At 36.1% G+C, this 20,811-nt stretch overlaps 1 protein-coding gene across 1 annotated transcript in view; it reads left to right on the top strand.

Annotated features, from left to right (window-relative positions):
• The window catches only part of BEND2 (BEN domain containing 2), a 48,346-nt gene extending 37,350 nt beyond the window's left edge, over window positions 1-10,996 (top strand). Inside the window, 5 exon segments of the mRNA XM_011363049.1 lie at window positions 1,033-1,248; window positions 2,348-2,469; window positions 4,172-4,403; window positions 6,727-6,930; window positions 10,830-10,996. Coding sequence (XP_011361351.1) covers window positions 1,033-1,248; window positions 2,348-2,469; window positions 4,172-4,403; window positions 6,727-6,930; window positions 10,830-10,996 — 941 coding nt within the window.
• Window positions 10,997-20,811: the final 9,815 nt, after the last annotated feature.

The following is a 20,811-nucleotide window of genomic DNA, read 5'->3' as shown; positions in this document are numbered from 1 at the left end:
AACTCTATGTCTTATTAACCATGTGACCTTAAGCCACTTCTCTAACCTAAATATTAGTTTCTTCATCTGTGAAATGACAAAAACTATAGTACCTACTTCATAGAATTGTGAGGATCAAACGATGTAATTCATTTAAAGTTCCTCGCACAATTTTCAGAGCATAAATGCAACATAAATGTCACCTGTCAGGAAAATCATGATGACAGAGATGCAGATTAAAAAAAAAAAAAAAGAAAATGGAGAAATGCTCAAAATATAATGTTAACTGAAAAAGTAGGATTCAAATGCTCAAAATATAATGTTAACTGAAAAAGTAGGATTCAAACTATATATAAAGTATGATTTCAAATTTGTGTTTAAAAAAACGAAATAGAAAAAAGAATGGAAGACATCAGTAGATTAATGGTTCAGAGCACCTGGCTTATAAAAACAGATAGACTTAGATTTTAAAACTGGCTCTATAACCAGCAGTGTAATCTTGTTCAAATAACTTACCTTCTCTGGGCCTCAGTTTCCTCATCTGCTAAGTGGGATTAAGTTGTTAGGATGATGAAACTGAGCTTATAGATATAAAATATTTAGCACAGTGCCTGATATATAATCAATACTCTAAATGCTAGCTATTTTAAATTTTTTCTTAATTATACTCACCTATACTTTCCAAATTGTCTTCAGGGAACATATATCACTCAGTAATATAGCTCTGAGTGTACTTTTAGAGTGTCAAAGGGAGCAGTGGGACCTCAGAGCAACATATTCACATATGCACTTGTGGCCTAAGAATTAAATTTATTCAAGACAATGAACAGATTAGTTCAAGTACAGCAAATCCAAGGCTAGCAAAGGTGAAAAATGATAATAATTGTGTAGATGGCATTTCATTTACGTAAAAGAAGAGATAAGTATAGAAAAAAATTCACCCAAATAGAAATTTGTGAATTAGAAATCAATTAGGTTAATTTTCTTGGGCACTTTCATGGTAGCCTTGCATGAAAAAAACAGAGATTTTACTTTTGTCCTGTATTTTTAAAGGATTTCTCGGTGATCCAGAAAGAAATGTCAGGATTCTTAATTTGCATTTGATGGTTGCACAAAGGAAGGCCGAACCTAAGCATGCAGCCCGTTACTTGGCTCGCATTTTATTCTCCAAGGAAGTCCTGCTTTGCAGCTCAGTAGGTGTCAATTCTCGTGTACTAAACCCTAGTGGCCGCCAACCCCTAGATCCAAACAAAATGGCTGCAATAAGAGGTATGTAAAGTCATTATGGAATCTTGTTTTATTATCATTTGGTTATCTGATGGATGTTATTGGCAGTTGAAGAAATAATGATTAAATCTTGGTAAATCAGAACTGTTCATTTTTTCACCTGTCTGCCTGACCCAAATTTTACAATTTAATAGTATATAATAGGTAACAACTTCTGAAGAATAAAACTTGTCCATAGATGGTGGAATAAGACAAGCTTTATTGATTTTAGTTACTTATGGTTAATACTAAGTCAGTTCTTCAGTGATGAAACTTGGTACTAAAAATAAAGGAAAAAAAAAACAAAATAAATGTGAGTGAATAAATCACATTTCAGTGCTAGTAACTGGAAGCACAGAAGTCGAATCTTGTGATTAATTCACTTTAGCCTTCTACCTTCCTGCCTTCCAGAAATATGTATGGAGATCCTAGAACTTATAGGCACTGAAGATGCAAAGAATGAATATTTCTGTCCATAAGGACTTAACAGTCTAGAAAGGGATGCACTGAGGGAAACCGATTAATTCCAATCCAGCATGGTAATATTGTGGAAGCTGAGAGAGCAGAGCAATTACTTCGGGGGCATTAGGGAAGGCTTGCTAAGGACAAGACATTTGAGCTGGATTTGGAAGAATTCCTTAGCTAGGTAAAGAAAATAGGAAGAGTATCCTAGGCAGAGGGAGTAGCTCATGGGGAAGATGGACGTGTAACGTGCACAGATAAATAGACCATGGTGTAATAATGTTTGCAATACTATTTTCTCTATATAAGTTTTCATGTATTTTTAGTTCTGACTCATCCATTGGGGTTATTAAATGGCATTAGCACCCCGAAATAGTTAACTTTTTGTTATATATTTTTTTGAAAGCACCAAAACCTCATTACTGGCTCCGTAGGTCAATGTTTCAGGGAATTGTGCATTGGAAGAAATGAGATATTCAGCAAAGCATCCTCTTTGGGTAGAATTTCTAAACTCTCAGAGAGTTAGAGAAAAGGATAACAATTAAAAATAGAAAATTTTAGTATTTTAAATTTAAAAATTTCTTGTTGGTTTCTTTAACTTTTTTCCTTAATTTTCATGAATGCTTTCTGCTATTTGCAGAGTATCTGGCAACAGCTTTTCCCAACCATGATTTGCGTGAATGTGGAAGAGACTGGAAAACCTGTATTTCCTATATCAATTCTCTGATCCGCTATGTATGCTCTGACTCCAAAAGAACATCAGTAAGTTATTTTTCATCTAAATATGGTCACTACTGTATAAGTGCATACCGTACACAACTTTAGAACTGAAAGCACGACACAGGGTCTTCAGGAATGTGCTCAGAATCTTGTTTGTTTAATTTAGGAGCAGGGCACATTCTCAAAAGTATACTGCTTGTTTATTTCACTCTTTGGTATTTATGCTTCATAAAAATATCCTAAAGATAAAATAAATCAAATATAATGTTATAATTAGTATGTTTGAAGCCAAGGGTTATACTAGAAAAAATATTTCAGTCACAAAGATATTTGGCAAATCTTTTTCAGCATCCCAACAAATAACACAGAGCAGACTGTGGTGCTGCTTAGCTGTTCTAGTGGTAGTTAAGGATGGCACAGGAGAAAAAGAAGGCACTTCATTACTTATTCACTTTCAATGATGGCAGAACCTGGTGAAAATAATACATGTCATGAGGTTAAGTTATCATAGATATTTTATATTCTGTATGGTCGGTTACATGGTAAATGGGAATCTGATTCCTCTTTCATTCAGTCTATCTTCAGAGTCCATTAGAGATTTTTTAGCATGAATGGGTCAGTAGGGAAGAGTGTCCTGTCTATTGCTTTCTCCTGACAAACTTAATGACAGTTCCTAACTTCCACCCACGTGTCTAAAAACCCCATTTTATTCTCACCATGTTTAGTCACTCCTGTGTCTCTAGAGTAAGTTTATGGAAACTATTTGCCACGAATATTTGTAGCTGAGCTTATATTTTCCTGGCAAATGGCTCGATTCTAGTGATAGCTCAAGCACCATCTGTCTGAAACCAAATCTGCTTATTTTTCACATTCCCTTTTATTTCCTACAAAAATTGCACCCTAAACATTTCAATGTAAAATTAAGATACTGCCTGGAAAATGGTAATTTGCATATTTGCTTAGGGATCGGAAGAGAAGCGGCATCTGCCAAACGCCTGCTGTGTACTTGACTAGGAGTAGGGTAGGAGTGGGGTAGGTCCTCGCCACTCAAAGTGGGGCCGTGGACCAGCAGCAGCAGCACTGGAAAGCTTGTGAGAAATGCAGTCTTGAGTTCTAACCAGACTCACTGAGGTAGAATTTGCATTTTAGCAAGACCCCCAGCTGATTTGTGTGCACGTTGAAGTTTGAGAAGCTCTGTCCTAGAGCAGCGATTGTCAACTGTGGGTACATATTAGAATCACGTGAGGCATTTATTAAAAAGTTATTAAAGTTGTTAATGCCTGAGTTCTCTCACCCCCTCCACGAGAGGTTCTGGTTGAATTTGCTGAGAATGGGGCCCAAACAGAGCTTTTTTAAAAAAGGGCTCCTAGGGTAATTCAAATATTCAAATGTGCAGCCAGATTTAAAAGCCACTGGGGAGAGAAAACAAACAAAAAACATTAAAAAAAAACCCCCAAAAGTTGTCATCTTCAGGAAACTCATTTATTTGTTTATTCATTAAATGTTTATTAAGCATTTATTTTCTGCCAGTAATTATCATCCAGTTCATTGGCTAGAGCTACCAAGTGCCCCAGGAAGCAGCAGTCAGGGCAGCTTGAGGAAGAATCGAATCCACACCTATACTTTGGTCATGGCACACAATATCTGTGGGCTTATGCCCACCTAGGGGGCCCTGGTTGATGATGGAGCATATCCATATTTTTTCACAATGGGACTTTGTTATTGATACCTTTTTGTGTTTCAGCAGAGAACTGTTGCCCACAATAAAGTCCCTACCAACACCAATACACTAGCGTCTGCAGATTTGAATGATAAAAGGGATGGTGATGGCGGCGAAAGCCGTTACCAGTTATCTCAGCAAGCAGCTGCCTCAAAAGCAGGAGCAAGTGGTACTTCTCAACAGAACAGCAGTGCTTTCTTTGAAAGATTTAAACAACGTTCCACTGATGCTTCAGCAGTACCTTTTGAAACAGTTTGTGAGTTTTAAAATAAGTTCTCTTGATGATACATGTTGAATCTGGATGATGCTTTTATGGGGTTCATTGTACTATCTTTATGCTTTTATGTATGTTCAAAATTTTTTCATAATAAGAAATCTAAACAACTTAACCTCCTAAATTAATGAGTTAATGAAATATGGATACCTAGTTCCGAGACTGATAGTTTTAACGTTAAGCAAAACCCATTATTTTTCCTTCAGAAAGCGGTTCTTTGCTAACTCCTTTGAATGGTGTGAACTCTCAGGTTAGGCACCCTGGTTGGCAGGTAAAGACGAAGAAGCTACAGCTGGATGAGCCAGAAGTAATTCAGGGGTCTTGTTCTCTGTGTGCCGGGCACATTGCAGGTGCTCCATAAAGAATTTTTGCGTGAATGAATGAATGCCATTACTCAGAGCATTGTGCTCTCATGCTAGCTGTCTGCCAGAGGCTGTCCTACTTCATTAGTGTCAGTTGGCTGCGGATTCTGTAGGTGACTGTGCCACCTCCCTCTCATGATCCCTAATGCCCCCTCCCCAGGATGCTGGGGTTTATAGGCACCTGAGGTAGCAAAACTATTTTCTATCTCTCCCCCGCCCCCATGTCAACCCTAAGTAGAACATTACCTGTGAGCCTATTCATATGAAATTATTTAAACGATATGTCTTTATAGTATATTTTTTTCCATTATAAAAGTAATAACTACTGTATTTACTAAAGTTATATACTGTAGAAACAGCTTCTGGCCAAATTAAATCACTACAACAAAAATCACCAGACAAATAGCTCCTAGATTTAAAGGAGCAAAGAACAAACTGAGCTGCAGGCAATAGCCAGAGTAGCCCCAAGACTGTGGCATCTGGGGTTCATCTGGATCTCTGGGGTTCCATGTCTGCAGCATCCATGATATCCAAGTTCTAGGTTTCTCTTGTCACTGTTCAGATTCCCAGGAGAAAGAATCCAATTTGGGAAGGTTGGGTTACAGGTCTCTGACCCTGACCCACCTAGAACCAGAGGCCAGGGCAACTAAGCACATTGTGAGCCAGGCAGCTGCCCCAGTTGGCACGTAGTCTATGATACCATTTTAGTTTTCAAAATCAGAAAATATTTAGGAAGGAAGAAAAGCTCCTACAATCAAGATACCTTAAAAAACTATTATGGACAATTTAATTTTCTTCCAGTCTTTTTTTCCTTACTAACCTTTTAAAACATTATGTGCTCCATGTAATTACTCTTCTTTTTAAACATATGTATATGTTTTTCCTCAAAAATCTCCAATTGTCATAATCACTGCTTTGAACAGATATGTAAAATTCCATTGAGTAAGTGTACCCTAATTTATTTAACTACCTCCCTCCTGTTACATTTTTTCAAGGATTTTTTGGAGGGGATTATCAGTCACATAAATCATGCTGCCTAAAACCCCCAACTTCATCTTATAGGTTTTTATGTATTTTGGATTCTTCACTTAAGTGAGGTTTTCAGAATTTGAATTACTAGGTTAGAGAGCATTAACTTTTTTCTGACCCCTCATTAATATTTCCAGGTTAATCTTTCAGAGTTAAGTCTTTGGACCCACTGAGTGAATTTTGAAGTAATTTAATCTCTCTTGGTAAATATTGGGTCTGAGAGATTCAACAATTTATACTGTCACCCCTTAAATGATGGATATTCCAAGACGGAAAGTATTTAAGAATCAGATTGTATTTCTCTAATATATTTTCTTCAACAAATAATTATTATATGTAAAATATATTTTTCAAGGTGGCTAATTTGAATCACTGTGGATTGAAGAGGGATGGTGATGATTAGGTCGTAGAGTTGAGAAATGAAAACAGACTTAAAATTTATTTTTCGGTTCAAATAAATTATTTAAAATATATCTAAGACAAGTTTGTTGGTTTTTAAATGAGTTTAATACCAAATAGAAAACCTATATTTTAAAAATTATAAATGTTTCAGTAAGAATCATGGTGCTTATTTTTGAAAAGGCTTTTTTTACAATTAGGAAAACAGTGCATTAAGATGACTTAGACTTTGTTATTAAATGTAATGAAAACCTGATTGGGACCTAAAAGGTAGCACAACACTGAATTATCTTCTTGAACAATCAGAGCACATGTAATCATACCAGCATTGATTCCTGTCTCATTTCTCATGCTGTTTCATGATACACTAACAACTTAAAGCTTTAATTTTTTTAACCTCTCAAGTTCTTGAGCCTAAAAATTCAGAAAAATCAACCTTTCAGTGACAGCTTTATAAAAAAACTTGAACCTAACATCTGCCACGAAAATTGACATCTTTTTTCTCTTACTTCTAGACTATCTTGGAAATCCACGTAGAAATATACCGATGTCATACTCAGTCCTGAGCATAGCGAAAGCAAAGTGTCGCCCAGAGCTGTCAGCCAGATACCTTGTTCGCAAAATGTTCGCAGAGGAAGTCCTGATAAAAAGTAGCATTCAAGGAAATCCGGCGCGTGGCGTATGTGCCCTTAGCTTGAATCAGATGAATGCTCTCCGAGGTTTGTATTAGAGAAGGGCAGAAAGAAAAATCCATTTGGTTTGTGTGTATTCTGAGGAGAGAGAGTTCTTACATCTTTCTCATTAGGGCACAACAATGAGCAGGTTCATGAATTGTGTTTCTTTTTGCATTTGTGTTCTTAGGGCTAATGGCTCTGTCTTGATTGGCATTCTTAGTACAGGAAAGGCATTATTGACTGTGGGTCCCTAATATGGATTGCCAGAAGTATGGAAACTCAAACACCTTCATTTACTGAGGTTCAAGGTTGAAGCTGCTGGGCTTTGTCAGTTTGCAAGTGTCAACAATAGCACAGCAGGCTAATTGGCTAGTTTTTTCTTATGCACATAAGCATAATATAGCCTATATCTATTACATGTATAGATGAAGTAATAAAGCTTTCAAAAGCAATTCTGTGAAATCTTAGATTTGGACAAAACAGGAAGCAGAGTATTTCTTATTTATGTCATTGGTACCCAGCAAAGACATAGTTCCGAGCCCCAGCCTGATCTCAGCTGGTTCCTACATTCATATCACACGTTTCACATCCAACAAATTTGAACAATACTTGTATTTCAGGCTGAACTAAAGAAACCTGAAACACAAGTATTATAGAACCTTTCATAAGCATTTGCTATCATCTAATCCAATTGTTTTCATTTTTTTTTTTACTGCAGTAAGATATACATTTTACATTGTGACTCAGGACGTGTGTTTGATTTAAAAAAACTGAAGCAAAATTTTCACAAACAATACTTATTCTTTCTATGAGAATTACATTCAAATGTTTACTATTCTATTTTTTGAAAGTGCTGCTAGCACTGATTTCATGACGTAGTAATTGATCACGATGTGCAATTTGAATGTCACTGAGCTAACCCTCCAGGCCAAAAACTGAAACCCAGTTCCTCTTACCTTATAGTAAAAAATGAACACAGTTTATAACCAATTCAGAAATACAAGTGTTTATAGAAGAAAATAGTGTCTTTCTAATTAAAACTTTTTAAGTGAGGAAGAGAAGGTGACTTTTATAGTTTAAACATCTGGACTGGACCAATTCCTTAAAAATTAACTAAAGATATCATTCTATGTATTTCATTTTGTTTTATCTCTTATCGAAATATCTTACAAATCAAGATGTCTTTCGTAGTAAAAAATGTTTAGCACAAATTGACATAGTATCCACATATGGCATATTTTAACAAATTTCACATAAGACTTAAAGTTCTCCTTTGTAGAAGGGCAGCTGTATGAGTTATTTCAGGAGAGAGAATACAGAGTCATCACTGTCCTGGGGGGGCAGAGCCAAGGCCAAGGAAGCTGACGAGAAAATATATTTTACTTTAATATGAGAACAAAATGAACTGGGAGAGTGAAGAGTCAGAGCAAAGGCTCAGTGACCAGATATGAGATTCCTATACTCATAAGAGGACTGGGCTTTATGGCCTCTAACATTTCCTTAGAAGTATTAGTTCAGTATAAACTATTTAAAACATAAAAAATGCACAGAAAATAATATAGTAAAATAATAAACACCTGTCTAACCAGTACAGATATAGAAATTTTGCCTTTTGTCCTTCAGGGTTTTTTTTAAAAATAATAAAGCATTACTGATATCATTAAAACTCCATACCATTATCCTTTTCCCCTGTCTTTTTCCCCAGAAGTAATAACAATCTTGGAGTTGGATCTAACATTCTCATGCATATTTTACACATTTGCTACCTATGTTGATAAATCCATAAATAATATGTGATATTGTTCTTTAGCTATTTTAATGTACATAAATGGGGATATATATTACATAGCTTTTTGCAAATTTTTTCACTCAACATTTTTGAGATCTACTTCATGCATTTTAACTGCTGATTGGTGTCCCATTGAAGGAAGAAACCAGTTTATTCTATTGTAATATAATTTCTTATCCTAAAATTTTATTATTTGGGACGATGATTCTGGAAATTAGTAGTCAAAGGACATTATGTCCAATAGCCAAAGGTATTGATTTCATTTAAGAAACTATTATTTGATGCTCTCTAATGAGAGTTCAGTATCACTTAAGAGCTCTTTAGAGAATGGTTTATGTGGAGAAAGTTAGTAGGCTGCAGATTTTGTAATCAGTGAACAACCTCTACTCCTATACCCTCTCATCCATTTCTGCATATTATAGAACTGTAAAATCTTAGCAATAGGAAATGCATTACAGGTCCTCTAATACAACTCACCCAGAGTAGGAATCCTGATATATAGTCACCTCCTCTTGGCTTGAACATTTCCATTGATGGCAGTCTACTACATTTTAAAAGGGCTCTAATTCATGAGAAAGTTCTTTTTCCAAGTGACTCAAAATTTATCTTCTCGAAAGTAAGACACATTTGTTCTACTTAAGCTCTTTCAGAGCTAATTAGGGTAGATCCAGTCACTTTTCATGTTGATAGGCCTCTTCAAGTATTAAAAGACAGCTATTATTTCCTACTGGATCATTAGGAAGTAATAAATATAGCCTCTCCCCTCTTCAAGTTCAGAACCAAGTGAGAGCCAGTAGGATCTGGCAGGTGGAGATAAAAATATTAGCTTTATTTTTGATCAGATATGTCCGGTTCTTTCATGCTTTCTAATTTCAGAGTCCTTCTACATGGAAGCATGATGATTGGAGAATGAATGTTATTCCCAACTTTTTCTCATTAAGTCTTACACTTTTACAGTTAAATATCTCCATTTCCTTTAATAATTCCTCATATAAGTATTTTCCTAATCTTTTGTGATGTGATTCAGTGACTAACTTCAGATGTATTCAAGTTAACCCAGACTTTTCAATGGAGATTAACTCTAGATTAGCTTTTCTCATTTATACAACCTTTTCCCCCAAGAAACTTCTTTTATGACTAGTGTTTCAGAGAACACATTTTGGGAAATAGCAACTAACTTAGGCTCTTCATTGCAGCCTGTCGAAAGCTTCGCAGGTACTGTATTTGTCTTCCAGTCTATTATGTATCCTAGCTTTGCTGTCATGAGCAGATGGGACAAGCCTACTTTCCATAACTTCTTTTTTTGTTAATAAAAATGTTCAGTAGGATAGAGCCTGATACCAAATCCGATGACACACCACTAAAAGCCTCCTTCCAGGCTAACACCGATCTATTAATTAGTCCTTTGTATATGAAAGCTTTTTAATTTTGTTGGATAAATGCTGTGTTTATGGCACTGGCCTGATTTTCCAGCCTATTAATCCTATTGAAAAACAAATGAGATTAATGTATCCAACTAATGCTAGCCTGTAATGATCACCAGATCAATTTCTAAGGGCTCAAAAGTACTTAGGAAGTTACCTAAAAATGTATCTGAGGGCAGCTCTGCTCTTCTAGTTAACACCTCTCTTCCCTACCATGCCCTTTGTCTTTCCACTTTCTCTAAGAATGCTCCTGAGCTGTATTGCTCTGTCAGCTTTCCTTATGGAAGTCTTCCTCTAACTGCAAGATCTAAAGACCACAAAATTTAGCAGCTGTAGCTTCTTGCCTCTAAAAGTATGAAAGACACTGCAGCCTCTTATGTGTTGCCAAGCCTTCGCATGTCTTTAGTTGATATAATGAATAACATGCATGTTTGATAAATTTAAGAATAAGAAAAGTTTACACTGGGTACCGAAGGCAGCAGAGGATTTCCATTCTGGTTATGAAGCAAGATCATGGGATGTTAATTGTTTTATTGTGATTTAAAAATGCTGCTATTTCATATTATGTTTTTAGATTTAAAAAAATTGGTAAGCTAATTTAATAGTCATAGTCCATATGTTTTAATTAAAGTCTTAATGACCCTTTCACAGCAATAGAACTAAGGTCGAATAAATTCATTTCTCTGTGAAATGATTTCTAAGTAACTTATGTTTTGGGTCTTTGCCATCAGAATTTCTCCAGGAGAACTACCCGAATTGTGACCTAACAGAATCTGGATATGACTGGAAGTTGTGTATGACGGCTATCAATAGTTGTATCCGTAGCATTCGATATGAATTCAATAAGTCTACATCCAGATCAGAGCCACTTCCAGCAATGACACATTCAGCGAAGTAGGAACCAAGAGACGACAATTTAACCGACTGAAATACTTGAATATCGGCCATCCTACTTTTTTTTGTGTGTGTTATTGCATTTTCCTGTAACTTTCTCAAATTATAATTCTAAACTTAAAAGACTGTTGTAGTGGTATTGTAGTCCTACATTTATACCTGAAGAGATAACCAATATTCTTTTTTTTCCCCACATATGAGGAGGAATTGCATGGGGAAGATGTGTAATGTTTCATGAACAGAGTGATGGGCAGTATTCTGTAAGAACCACTGATTAAGGGAATGTTCTTAAACTCTTTAAGGTTAACTGACCAGTTAGCTCAGCTGGTTAGAGTGTGGCACTAAGAAACTCCTTAAGATTGTTTTCATTGCTGTTTTAATATAGAATGAGAACAGCATGCTTAGCTCTTAATGACACGTGAATTCTGAGTGTTAGTGACGCAGATATAGATAGTGAAGTAAAAAGCCATAGTTGAATGTGCAAACCATAATGCTGAGTTTAGGAACTTGTAGGTAGTAGATACTCAATATTTGTAAAGTGAATTGTCACTACAGAACTTAGGTTTTTTTCACTAATTCAGAAGAGAGGTATAGTTCACATATAACCAAAACACCTGTGCTGGCTTTCTTTTACATCCATTAGTAAGGGATTTCATAGGATTGACAACATATTGTTTGATCTGAGCTTTCCAGAGATGAGACCTATGTTCTTTAGATTTACTCCTGATAAGACCAGCTTTCTTTCAATTACCTCCTGATAATATTTTGTCACAGAAGTTTGCTAAAAGTCAACATAGAAAATCATCTCAGACTTTCTGGTTCCATAGAAGTGACATGAACTTAGGAATGCAACGCTATGAATAAAAGAATCCGATCAGATTTAGACAGTAACATTTTTTGCTTTCTGAAATGTCTGGGCGAAGGTTCAATATGTTTACTGATTGAGTCTACTAGTCAAAATGCATACAGATTTAACTCTTACAATGTTTAAATAAAAAAATACTGACCAGAAATTCAATTAGAAAAAAAGTTATCTTAAAGGATATTGGCAGGATATTGGAGAATTAAAAAATAGTTTCACTTTTCTCATGAATAGAATTTTAAAGTTCCTGAATGTTTATTTTGTTTTAAGCACTTCAAAGTTCTTGAATGTTTCAGCCATAGGGAATACTGCATAATTTCACTGTTTGATCATTTGTGTTTAAGAAACATTTTGTCAATTATAATGCCATCTTTCAGCTTTCAACCTATCAAACAGTCCTCAGTTACATTCATTTTATGACATTCCTAGTTATTATTCAAAAAGCAAATTTTTTCCTTGTGATAGTTCAACCTTCAGTTAGGGCCATTTGCTTGTGACCCATGGCTTTGTCTTAGACAATTGATGTTCATTAACTTTGGTTTTTTGATAAGGCAAAGAAGAAACTCAATAGAAAGTGATAAGGCAGTCAAACAATGTAAGTTGTATGAAAATTGACAAGTATTTTTATCTTTGTGACTTGTGAGATAGTTTAAGATGGTTTTATATAATTGATTTGTAGATTAGATACATTATTTTCAAAAATATTTTGAAAACTAAATTCAACTTTTAGAATATTTTACTGAAATATAGTATAGTTTTATAAAAAGGTTAAAATTTTAAGACTGTTCTCCAAATAACTTACTGTTAGTTGTATTTAGCTTAGAACTATAGTATTTCTATGCATATTTTTATTTTTTAGGTTATGCCTACAATACTCTTAAAAAGTAGATAATTCAAGCCAAAAAAATCTATTGAGAGCAAAAGAGCTTTGAGCAGTTATTTAGAATAATTCATCTAAGGTATTCTTTGGCTTCACCATTCAGTTTCACAAATAATTCTACAAACTGCTGGTAATAGAGCTAATATGGTAAAGTAAAACTATATCTAGGCAAGATTAAAATTCAAATTGCTTATGTAGATTTCAAATTTGATTTGTACTTTATACAAAATTTGTATCTGAAGTATTCCCTAGATTAGAAGCAAAATTACAAAAACAAAAATTTAAGATTTACAAAATTTTTTCAAGGTTCATTTGGTTAACTTTATTATGATATTGCTTATATAAGTTATTAGACCAGCCTGAACTTTCCATTAGATTGGTAATATTCTTTAATTTACATTGTCCAATATGGTAGTCACGAGCCACTTGTGGCTCTTGAGCACTTGAGATGTAGCTAATTAGACAAGTTAACTAAATTTTAAATTTTATCTCATTGTAGCTAGTTAAAATTAAAATTTAAATAGCCACACATAGATAGTGGCTACTGTATTAGATAGCACAGTTTAGAATGTTCTTTATTTTTTTAAATAAAAGGTATTTAAAATGGTCCCCAAAGTTTGAATCAAAATAATATGCACTTAACTGCTTTAAAAACACTGAGCAAAATAAAGTTCATAAAGTTGCTTCATATTTTATTTTATAGTTTTTATTTTTATGTATTTTATATTTTTTATTTTATAGTATTTTATTTTTTATTTTATTTCATAGTATTTAAAAAAAATTTTATACATTATTTTAAACAAAATTAGGCCTTTTCTGTTTTCAAAATTTCACAAGTTTATTTGTCCAATGTCAAACATTTGTATTAGTGCAATGTCAAACACTTGTATTAGTGCAATGTCAAACATTTGTATTAATGCAATGTCAAATATTTGGATTAGCCCAATGTCAAACATTTGTATTAGTCCAATGTCAAACATTTTAAATGCCTGTTTTTAAGACCTATTTTTGGTAAATTTATCTTTAATATATTATTTTGTTTTTCAAATAAATAAAAGGAGTTAACATTTAAAATATTCTTAATACAGATGCTTGGCATTTTTTTATGGAGTAATTTTATAGAACTTTTACAAATGTCATCTATAGTGTTTATTTTAAATTAATTATAACATTTTCCAGCCAGATCCATAAGTATGGCACAGTTAGAATGTTTGCTTTCTTTTTCGATAAGCAAAACATAATAGTGTAATCCAGTAACATTAATTTACTATTATCAGTGTTATTGTAAGGTTATTGAAAACTTTGGAAGTGTTTCGTCCTTCCTCAGTAAATTATAAGCGTTAGTAAAGCATAATATTTTATACTTCAATACTTATTTAAGTATATGGTAATATTTTTGTTTTGGCCACCAAAGCTTAGATTTTCAGTTCTGGTTTTCACTTTTCTCTATAGCCCATATCCACATCTAGTAGAGTATAGTAGTCTCTCTTTATCTGCAGGTCTATGTTCCAAGACCCCCAGTGGATGCCTGAAACCTCAGATAGTACCCACCGAACCCTACATACACTATAGCTTTTCCCTGTACATACATATCTATGATAAGATTTAAACTACTCTTGTACTTTGGGGTATTCTTAAGTAAAATAAGGGTTACTTGAATACAAGCACTGCAATACCATGATAGTTGATCTGGTAACTGATAACCAATAACTGAGTGAGTGTACACAGCGTGGAGATGGTGGACAAAGGGATGATTCACGTCCTGGTGGGATGGAGCGGAACAGCATGAGATTTCATCATGCTAATCAGAATGATACACAACCTAGAACTTCAGAATTGTTTATTTCTGGAATTTTCCATTCAATATTTTCAGACCTTTGTTGAGTGTGGGTAACTATGGCCATAGAAAGGGAAACCTCAGATAAATGGGGCAGTACTGTGATATCTCTGCAGCATTCTGCAACAGTGGCAATAACTACATTCGCTCTGGTGTGGGAGTAAAGTTCTTGTCACTGCTTCCTTCACCTTAACTTATTTTAACTCACAATATGTAAAATTTGAGATGACCTTTTTCACCATGGTAAAAAATCTGCTTGTCCACTTTAAGACAGAATAATTGCTAATCTCAAATAATTAGTAAAATTGATTTGGAAGATTGATAGGTGATAGGTACAAATCTTAGTATACCAACACAGGTGGGCGAAAAATATTACTTTTTCTATAACAACGTAATTTCTGTTTTGATTGCACAGCTTCCAGGTGTTCTCACCAGTCCTTGTGGTCATATGGGGCCGGGAGCCCCGGTGGAGCTATGTTTCAGCCCACTTTCCTCTGTGTGACCAGGTGGGGCTAGTACAGGCAACTCGCAGTTTTTTCAAGCAGGTCTTCTGGTCTGGAGGGGCCAGGACCTACCCTCAGCCTTGGCTATGAGTTGATCTCTGTGTCTGGACAGAGCAAGGGAAGCCTTTGCGCCAGGTACTGGCTTTGCTCTGGGGTAGGCAGCACCACCTACTAGGCTCCAGTGAGGTTTCCAGGTGTTCCCAGCAGCCTCTCTGGCCCATGGGCCCTGGAGCCGCTCTCAGCAGAGCTGCAGTGACTCAGCACCCTGCCTTGATGTGGGAAAACCAGGCTTTAAAGCAGGCAAAACTCCTCACTGAATTTGGCGGACCTGCACCCCAATGAGTTCCTTGGTCAGAGTGCACCCCAATGTGGTTCTGCAGATGAGCAAAGCTGCTGGCTGGGATTACTACTTGAGTGCTGCAGGTAGGAACTCAGTTGACCAAGATCCCTGTGCTGGTTATTGCGAACCCCTCCTCTCTTCCTCATCTTAGATTCACAGTGGTTGAGCCCTGCAGATTCTCCTGTAGGCTGCTGGGGCAAGGCCAGAGTAGGGGCTCCCACAAAGCATGCACAATGCTTGGGGGCTGGTTGTACCCTGGGCTTTCTTCCCACTGGAGGGACCAGAGGCTCCAGGGAGACCTCCCCACAGGGTGCTGTGATGGCCTGGGGCAGGCGATGTGGTCAGCCTGTAGCCACTTCTCCTACCCTTCTAATGCAGTCTGTCTTGGTCTCTGTAGTGCAGGGTGCTTCCACCTCACCCCTGTTCTAGGATTCTCCCAGTGGTGTCTTCTACATGAGTTGTTCTCATGGGGGGCAAGGAGAACCAAGTCAGGAAGGAGCTATGTCGCTATCTTGGTGGCGCCACTCTGCATTTTGTTTTGAGCCTCCATACACTAGGAGTAGAAAGTTCACCTTAGTCATTCAAGATTTTTGAGTTGACCAGGCATGCAAGAAAGGACACAAAACATGAAAGGACATAGATTTAGGAGAATACCAATGGGATTTTCATCCTTTTCTCAATTGCTTCTAAGTTTTAGGGGTCTTACACAATGCCAAACTGGGGAGAGGGATTCAGAATTTGGTTCTTGTTTTTCTTAGTCATCATCAGCTGAGATATCTGTCTCATCTGGTCTTTAGTCATTGGCCCAGAGCCATTATTGTGGACATTATTCCTGTCCACAATACCCATTCAGCTCCTGTCTCTGCTCCTTCCAGGTCTTCATTAAGCTCATGGGAATGGTTTTATTGCTGCTACATTATTTTCCATCACAGGAAATGTGTTTTATCCAGTTCTCCATATACTTCTGTGTAAGACCGGCTATATTCAAAATGATGAATTCAACTTTCATATTATTATTTTTTTATTACTTAATCTTTTTTTAAATTGTTTATTGGGATAACATTGGTTAATACAATTATATAATTTTCAGATGTACATTATCATTTGACATCTGTATATTCTATTGTGTTTATCACCTAAAGTCCAGTTTCTTTCAGCTACCATATATTTGATCCCCTTTACCCACTTCACCCTCCTCCTATCCCACTATATTTGACACCTTTTAACCTGTCCCCCTCCCTGCTCCTGCCCTACCCCACTAGTGACCACTAGTCTATAGTCCTCTGGTAACCACTAGTATATAGTCCATGTCCATGCGTCTCTGTTTGATTGTCCTGCTCATTTGTTGCTTTTAGGTTTATATCCCACATATTAGTGAAATCGTGTGATTTTCAACTTTTTCTGTCTGGTTTATTTCGCTTAGCATAATTATCTCGAGTTCCATCCATGTTGTTGCAAATGGCCGTATTTCATCTGTTCTTATGGCTGAGTAATATTCCATTGTATATATGTACCACAGCTTCTTAAGCCAATCATCTATCATAGGACACTTTGGTTGCATCCATGTCTTGGCCACTGTGAATAATGCTGCTATGAACATCGGTGTGCAAATATCTTTTTGGATATGGGTTTTCAAGTCTTTAGGGTAAATACTCAGTAGAGGGATTGCTGGATCATATGGTAGATCAATTCTCAGTTTTTTGAGGATTCTCCATACCGTTTTCCATAGTGGCTGTACCAATTTGTGGTCCCACCAGCAGTGGATGAGGGTTCCTTTTTCTCCGCATCCTCTCCAACGTTTGTTATTACTTGTCCTGTTGATTATAGCCATTCTAACAGGTGTGAGATGATATCTCATTGTGGTTTTGATTTCAATTTCCCTAATAGCTAGTGATGTTGAGCATCTTTTCATATATTTGTTGGCCATTACAATTTTCATATTATTTAAATAGCACACTTTTATTTTTTAGCATTTTATCTTGGGATTATTTTGGACTTAGGGAAGAGTTGCAAAAATAGTATAGAGTTCCCATACACCCTTCCCCCAGCTTCCCCTAAATGTTACCAGCTTTCATAACCATGGTACAATGATCAAAACTCAGAAGTTAACATCAGTACAATACTATTATAAACTTTGGACTTTATTTGTATTTCACCAGGTTTTCCACTGAAGCTCTTTTTCGCTTCCAGGATTCAATTCAAGATCCCGTATTGCATTTAATTCTTATGTCTCCTTAATCTCCTCCAATTTGTGGCAGTTCTCAGTCTTTCTTTTTTTTACCCCCGATCGTGACACTTTTGAAGAATACTGGTCAGTCACTTTGTAGAATGTTCCTCAATTTGGGTTTGTCTGATATGTTCTCGTGATTAGACTGAGGTTATGCATTCTTGGAAAGAACACCCCAAGGATGATGGGCTCTTCTCAGTATCATAGCCTTTTGAATTTTTCAATAAACTAAGTTTCGAGAAAGTTCAGTTGTTTGCCCAAAACCATAGAGCTGCTAGCACCAAAGCCAGGACTAGACCACAAGTCTCACTTTATCCAAGGGATGTTAACACAAAACTATAAATCCTTTCATATATTTTTCAATACTGCTGAATTATTCAGCAGTTTTCTTCTAGGACTGTGCCTGCTGAGTCCTTATTTGGCCCCTGCACAATGAAGTGTGGGAAAAGGGGAGGCTGTGTGATGGACAGAAATCCTAGCAGAAAAATAGCACTTTCAAACTTCATGAGGTTGAGCATTTGCCGCTTCATGAATGGTGATGATGATGATTACCACTCAGTGATCCCCAGCTGTGTGCAGGTCTCAATTCAGCATCACCACCCCCATTCTAGAATCTCTGGAGAAGAGAAGCTGAAAACCACATTTCCCAGAACCCCTGTCTCAGTCTGGTTCCGGTTTAGAGTTTGTTGATAAGAGGAACTTGCATGAATCTGAAGACTGAGAAAAGTAGAAGTTGTTTCTCTCCATAAGCAGGCACACAGGCAGACATGAGATTTACAGAAGCTTCCTGAGTAACTCATGAGAATTATGAAATTCTCTGCTGCAGATGGTTGGGGGTAGTTGAGGGGATTCTCAAAGATTCTTCAATAGCTTTCCAGTAGTCTTTCCAGAATTTTCCATCTCGGTGCTTTAAGTTGAGGTCTCTAGTGCCTATTGTCTTGATCCTTGGTGATACGTTCTTTGACCTTGTCTTTCCTACCTCTTTACATAGTCCCGTAAACCACTAATTCCTATGCTAAAAACCTTTATACCTGATATACATAGCATGGTTCTGTTTTTTAACAGACCCCTGAGTAGTACTAGAATGCATTTAATCCTCTCACCACCCCAGGAGTCAGATGCTATTAGAAATTGAGGGAACTTACAAGTCGATTGTGCCATTCCCACATCTAGCCAGAAGCAGTTTAATGAATATTTCAGATGTTTTTAGCAATAAAGTTGAACATCTTTGTTATCAGAATGGGTATTCTTATGTGAAAAGAATGAAGATCAAGACTTTATTTTGTCTTTTCTCTTTCAACTATAAAAGGCTGTTTCTGCATGAAAGCATTTCCAGGCACTCTGAAAGCTTTCAGAGACCATAACCTGAGGACCAGAGATTGATAAACTCCTTTTTCTCCAGTCAGTGTATTAGAGCACACAGAGCCTGTCTTCACATTACTTAATTGCTCAAGTATTCATCTCCCCTTCTAGCCTCAAACTGCGTCTTCAGTGCCTGGGAGAAGTAGGTGCCCAATAAACAAAGGCATTTCTCATTCCTCCTTCCTTACCATGCCTGAAATTCCACCATTAGTTTGATTTGTTTGGTTTGAGCCTAATTTTATCATTCCCCCTGTTAAAATAGGTTCTATCTGTATTCATCCTCTATGCCTTCGTGTAGCTACACCTGTTAAATCCATTCCTCGAAGTTGGTTTGAGTTGGAGCGTGAGAGAGCATGAGGACTTCCTAGTCTTGAGAGAGACTTCTATACAAAGTTGTATGTGCAATAAGGGTTGCAGCATCCTCTGTAACAGCATAAAACATTGGAAATGATGTGTTAAGGAATAATCTTTTTCAAAGGTAAAATTATGGTTCTCATACAGATATAAAATGACCATATGTTAGAGATTTTATTGAATGCATTGCTAATGAGGGAACTGGTAAGATGTCACAACCATTTCAAAGGACAATCCAAAGGATAAACATATTTATAGATTAGAAGTATTAAAATGAAAGTACAAATGGAGGCAAAATTGGCTTCTTCCACAGTTGAGGAGGGATGTCAATCAAATCACCACCAGATGATTTATTTGCATAGAATAAGAATTAGATAAGAATTTATTTTGCATTGCTATCAGTTATATACCATTTACAGAGTGAAAAATCAGAAACAGACAACCAAGAACAGTGTGCTCTAAACAATGTACAGTTTTCCACTGAAGTACAGATTTTTCCCTGAGTGTAAATATCCATTAATAGAGAACTGGTAACATAAGCTGCTATGACAGTGGGAAAATATGCATCTATTATAAAGAATGTGGCAAATTATTCTAGTGAAAGGCAAGCCATAGACTGAAAATATTCACAATTCATATGTCTGATAGAGGACTTATATCTATTATATATTAAAAATTCTATAAATCAATAAAAGTTGAATAACCCAATTTAAAAATGGGCAAAATTCTTGAACTGGGTACTTCATAAAAGATGTAGCAATGGCCAATAAGCACATGAAAAACTGCTCAACATCATTGGTCATCAGGAAAATGCAAATTCAAATTATAATGAGATACCAGCATACACTCACCAGAATGGCTGACAATGTAAAGACTGGCAATACAAAGTATTGACAAGAATTGGAATAACTGGAATGCCATACACTGCTGATAGTATAAAATGGTATAGTCACTGAGGGAAATGTTTGGTAGTCTCAAATAAAATTAAACATACACTACCTATGACCTGACAATTATAAATATATTCTCAAGAGAAATGAGTGCATATGTCCACAGAAAGATTTCTAAGAGAATGTTCATGGTAGCTTTATGTACAAGAGCCCGAAACTAGAAACGACCCAAATTGTGGTGGGAATACCACTCAGCAACAAAAACAAAAGCAAAAACCCCACAAAACTAACAATACATGCAAAGACATGGGTGAATCTCAAAAATATGTTGCATGAAAGAATCCAGATAGAAGAATAGCTACTATATGAGTCCTTGAATGTGAAGTTTGACAAAAAAATTGCATGGTGTCAGAAGTGTGAGTAGTAGTTCCCTTTGTGGGGGTGATGTTGACTGGAAAAGACATAAGGGAGCCTTTCTGGAGCCATGGAAATGTTCTACATATTGATCTGGATGGAGGTCATACAGGGGGTTCACATATGTAAAAAGTTCTATAGCTGAACTGA

This window comes from Pteropus vampyrus, unplaced genomic scaffold (assembly GCF_000151845.1).
Source record: "Pteropus vampyrus isolate Shadow unplaced genomic scaffold, Pvam_2.0 Scaffold81, whole genome shotgun sequence".
NCBI classification, from domain to species: Eukaryota; Metazoa; Chordata; class Mammalia; order Chiroptera; family Pteropodidae; genus Pteropus; species Pteropus vampyrus.
Note: the sequence above shows the minus strand (reverse complement) of the source record. Positions and strands in the feature narration are given on the sequence as shown.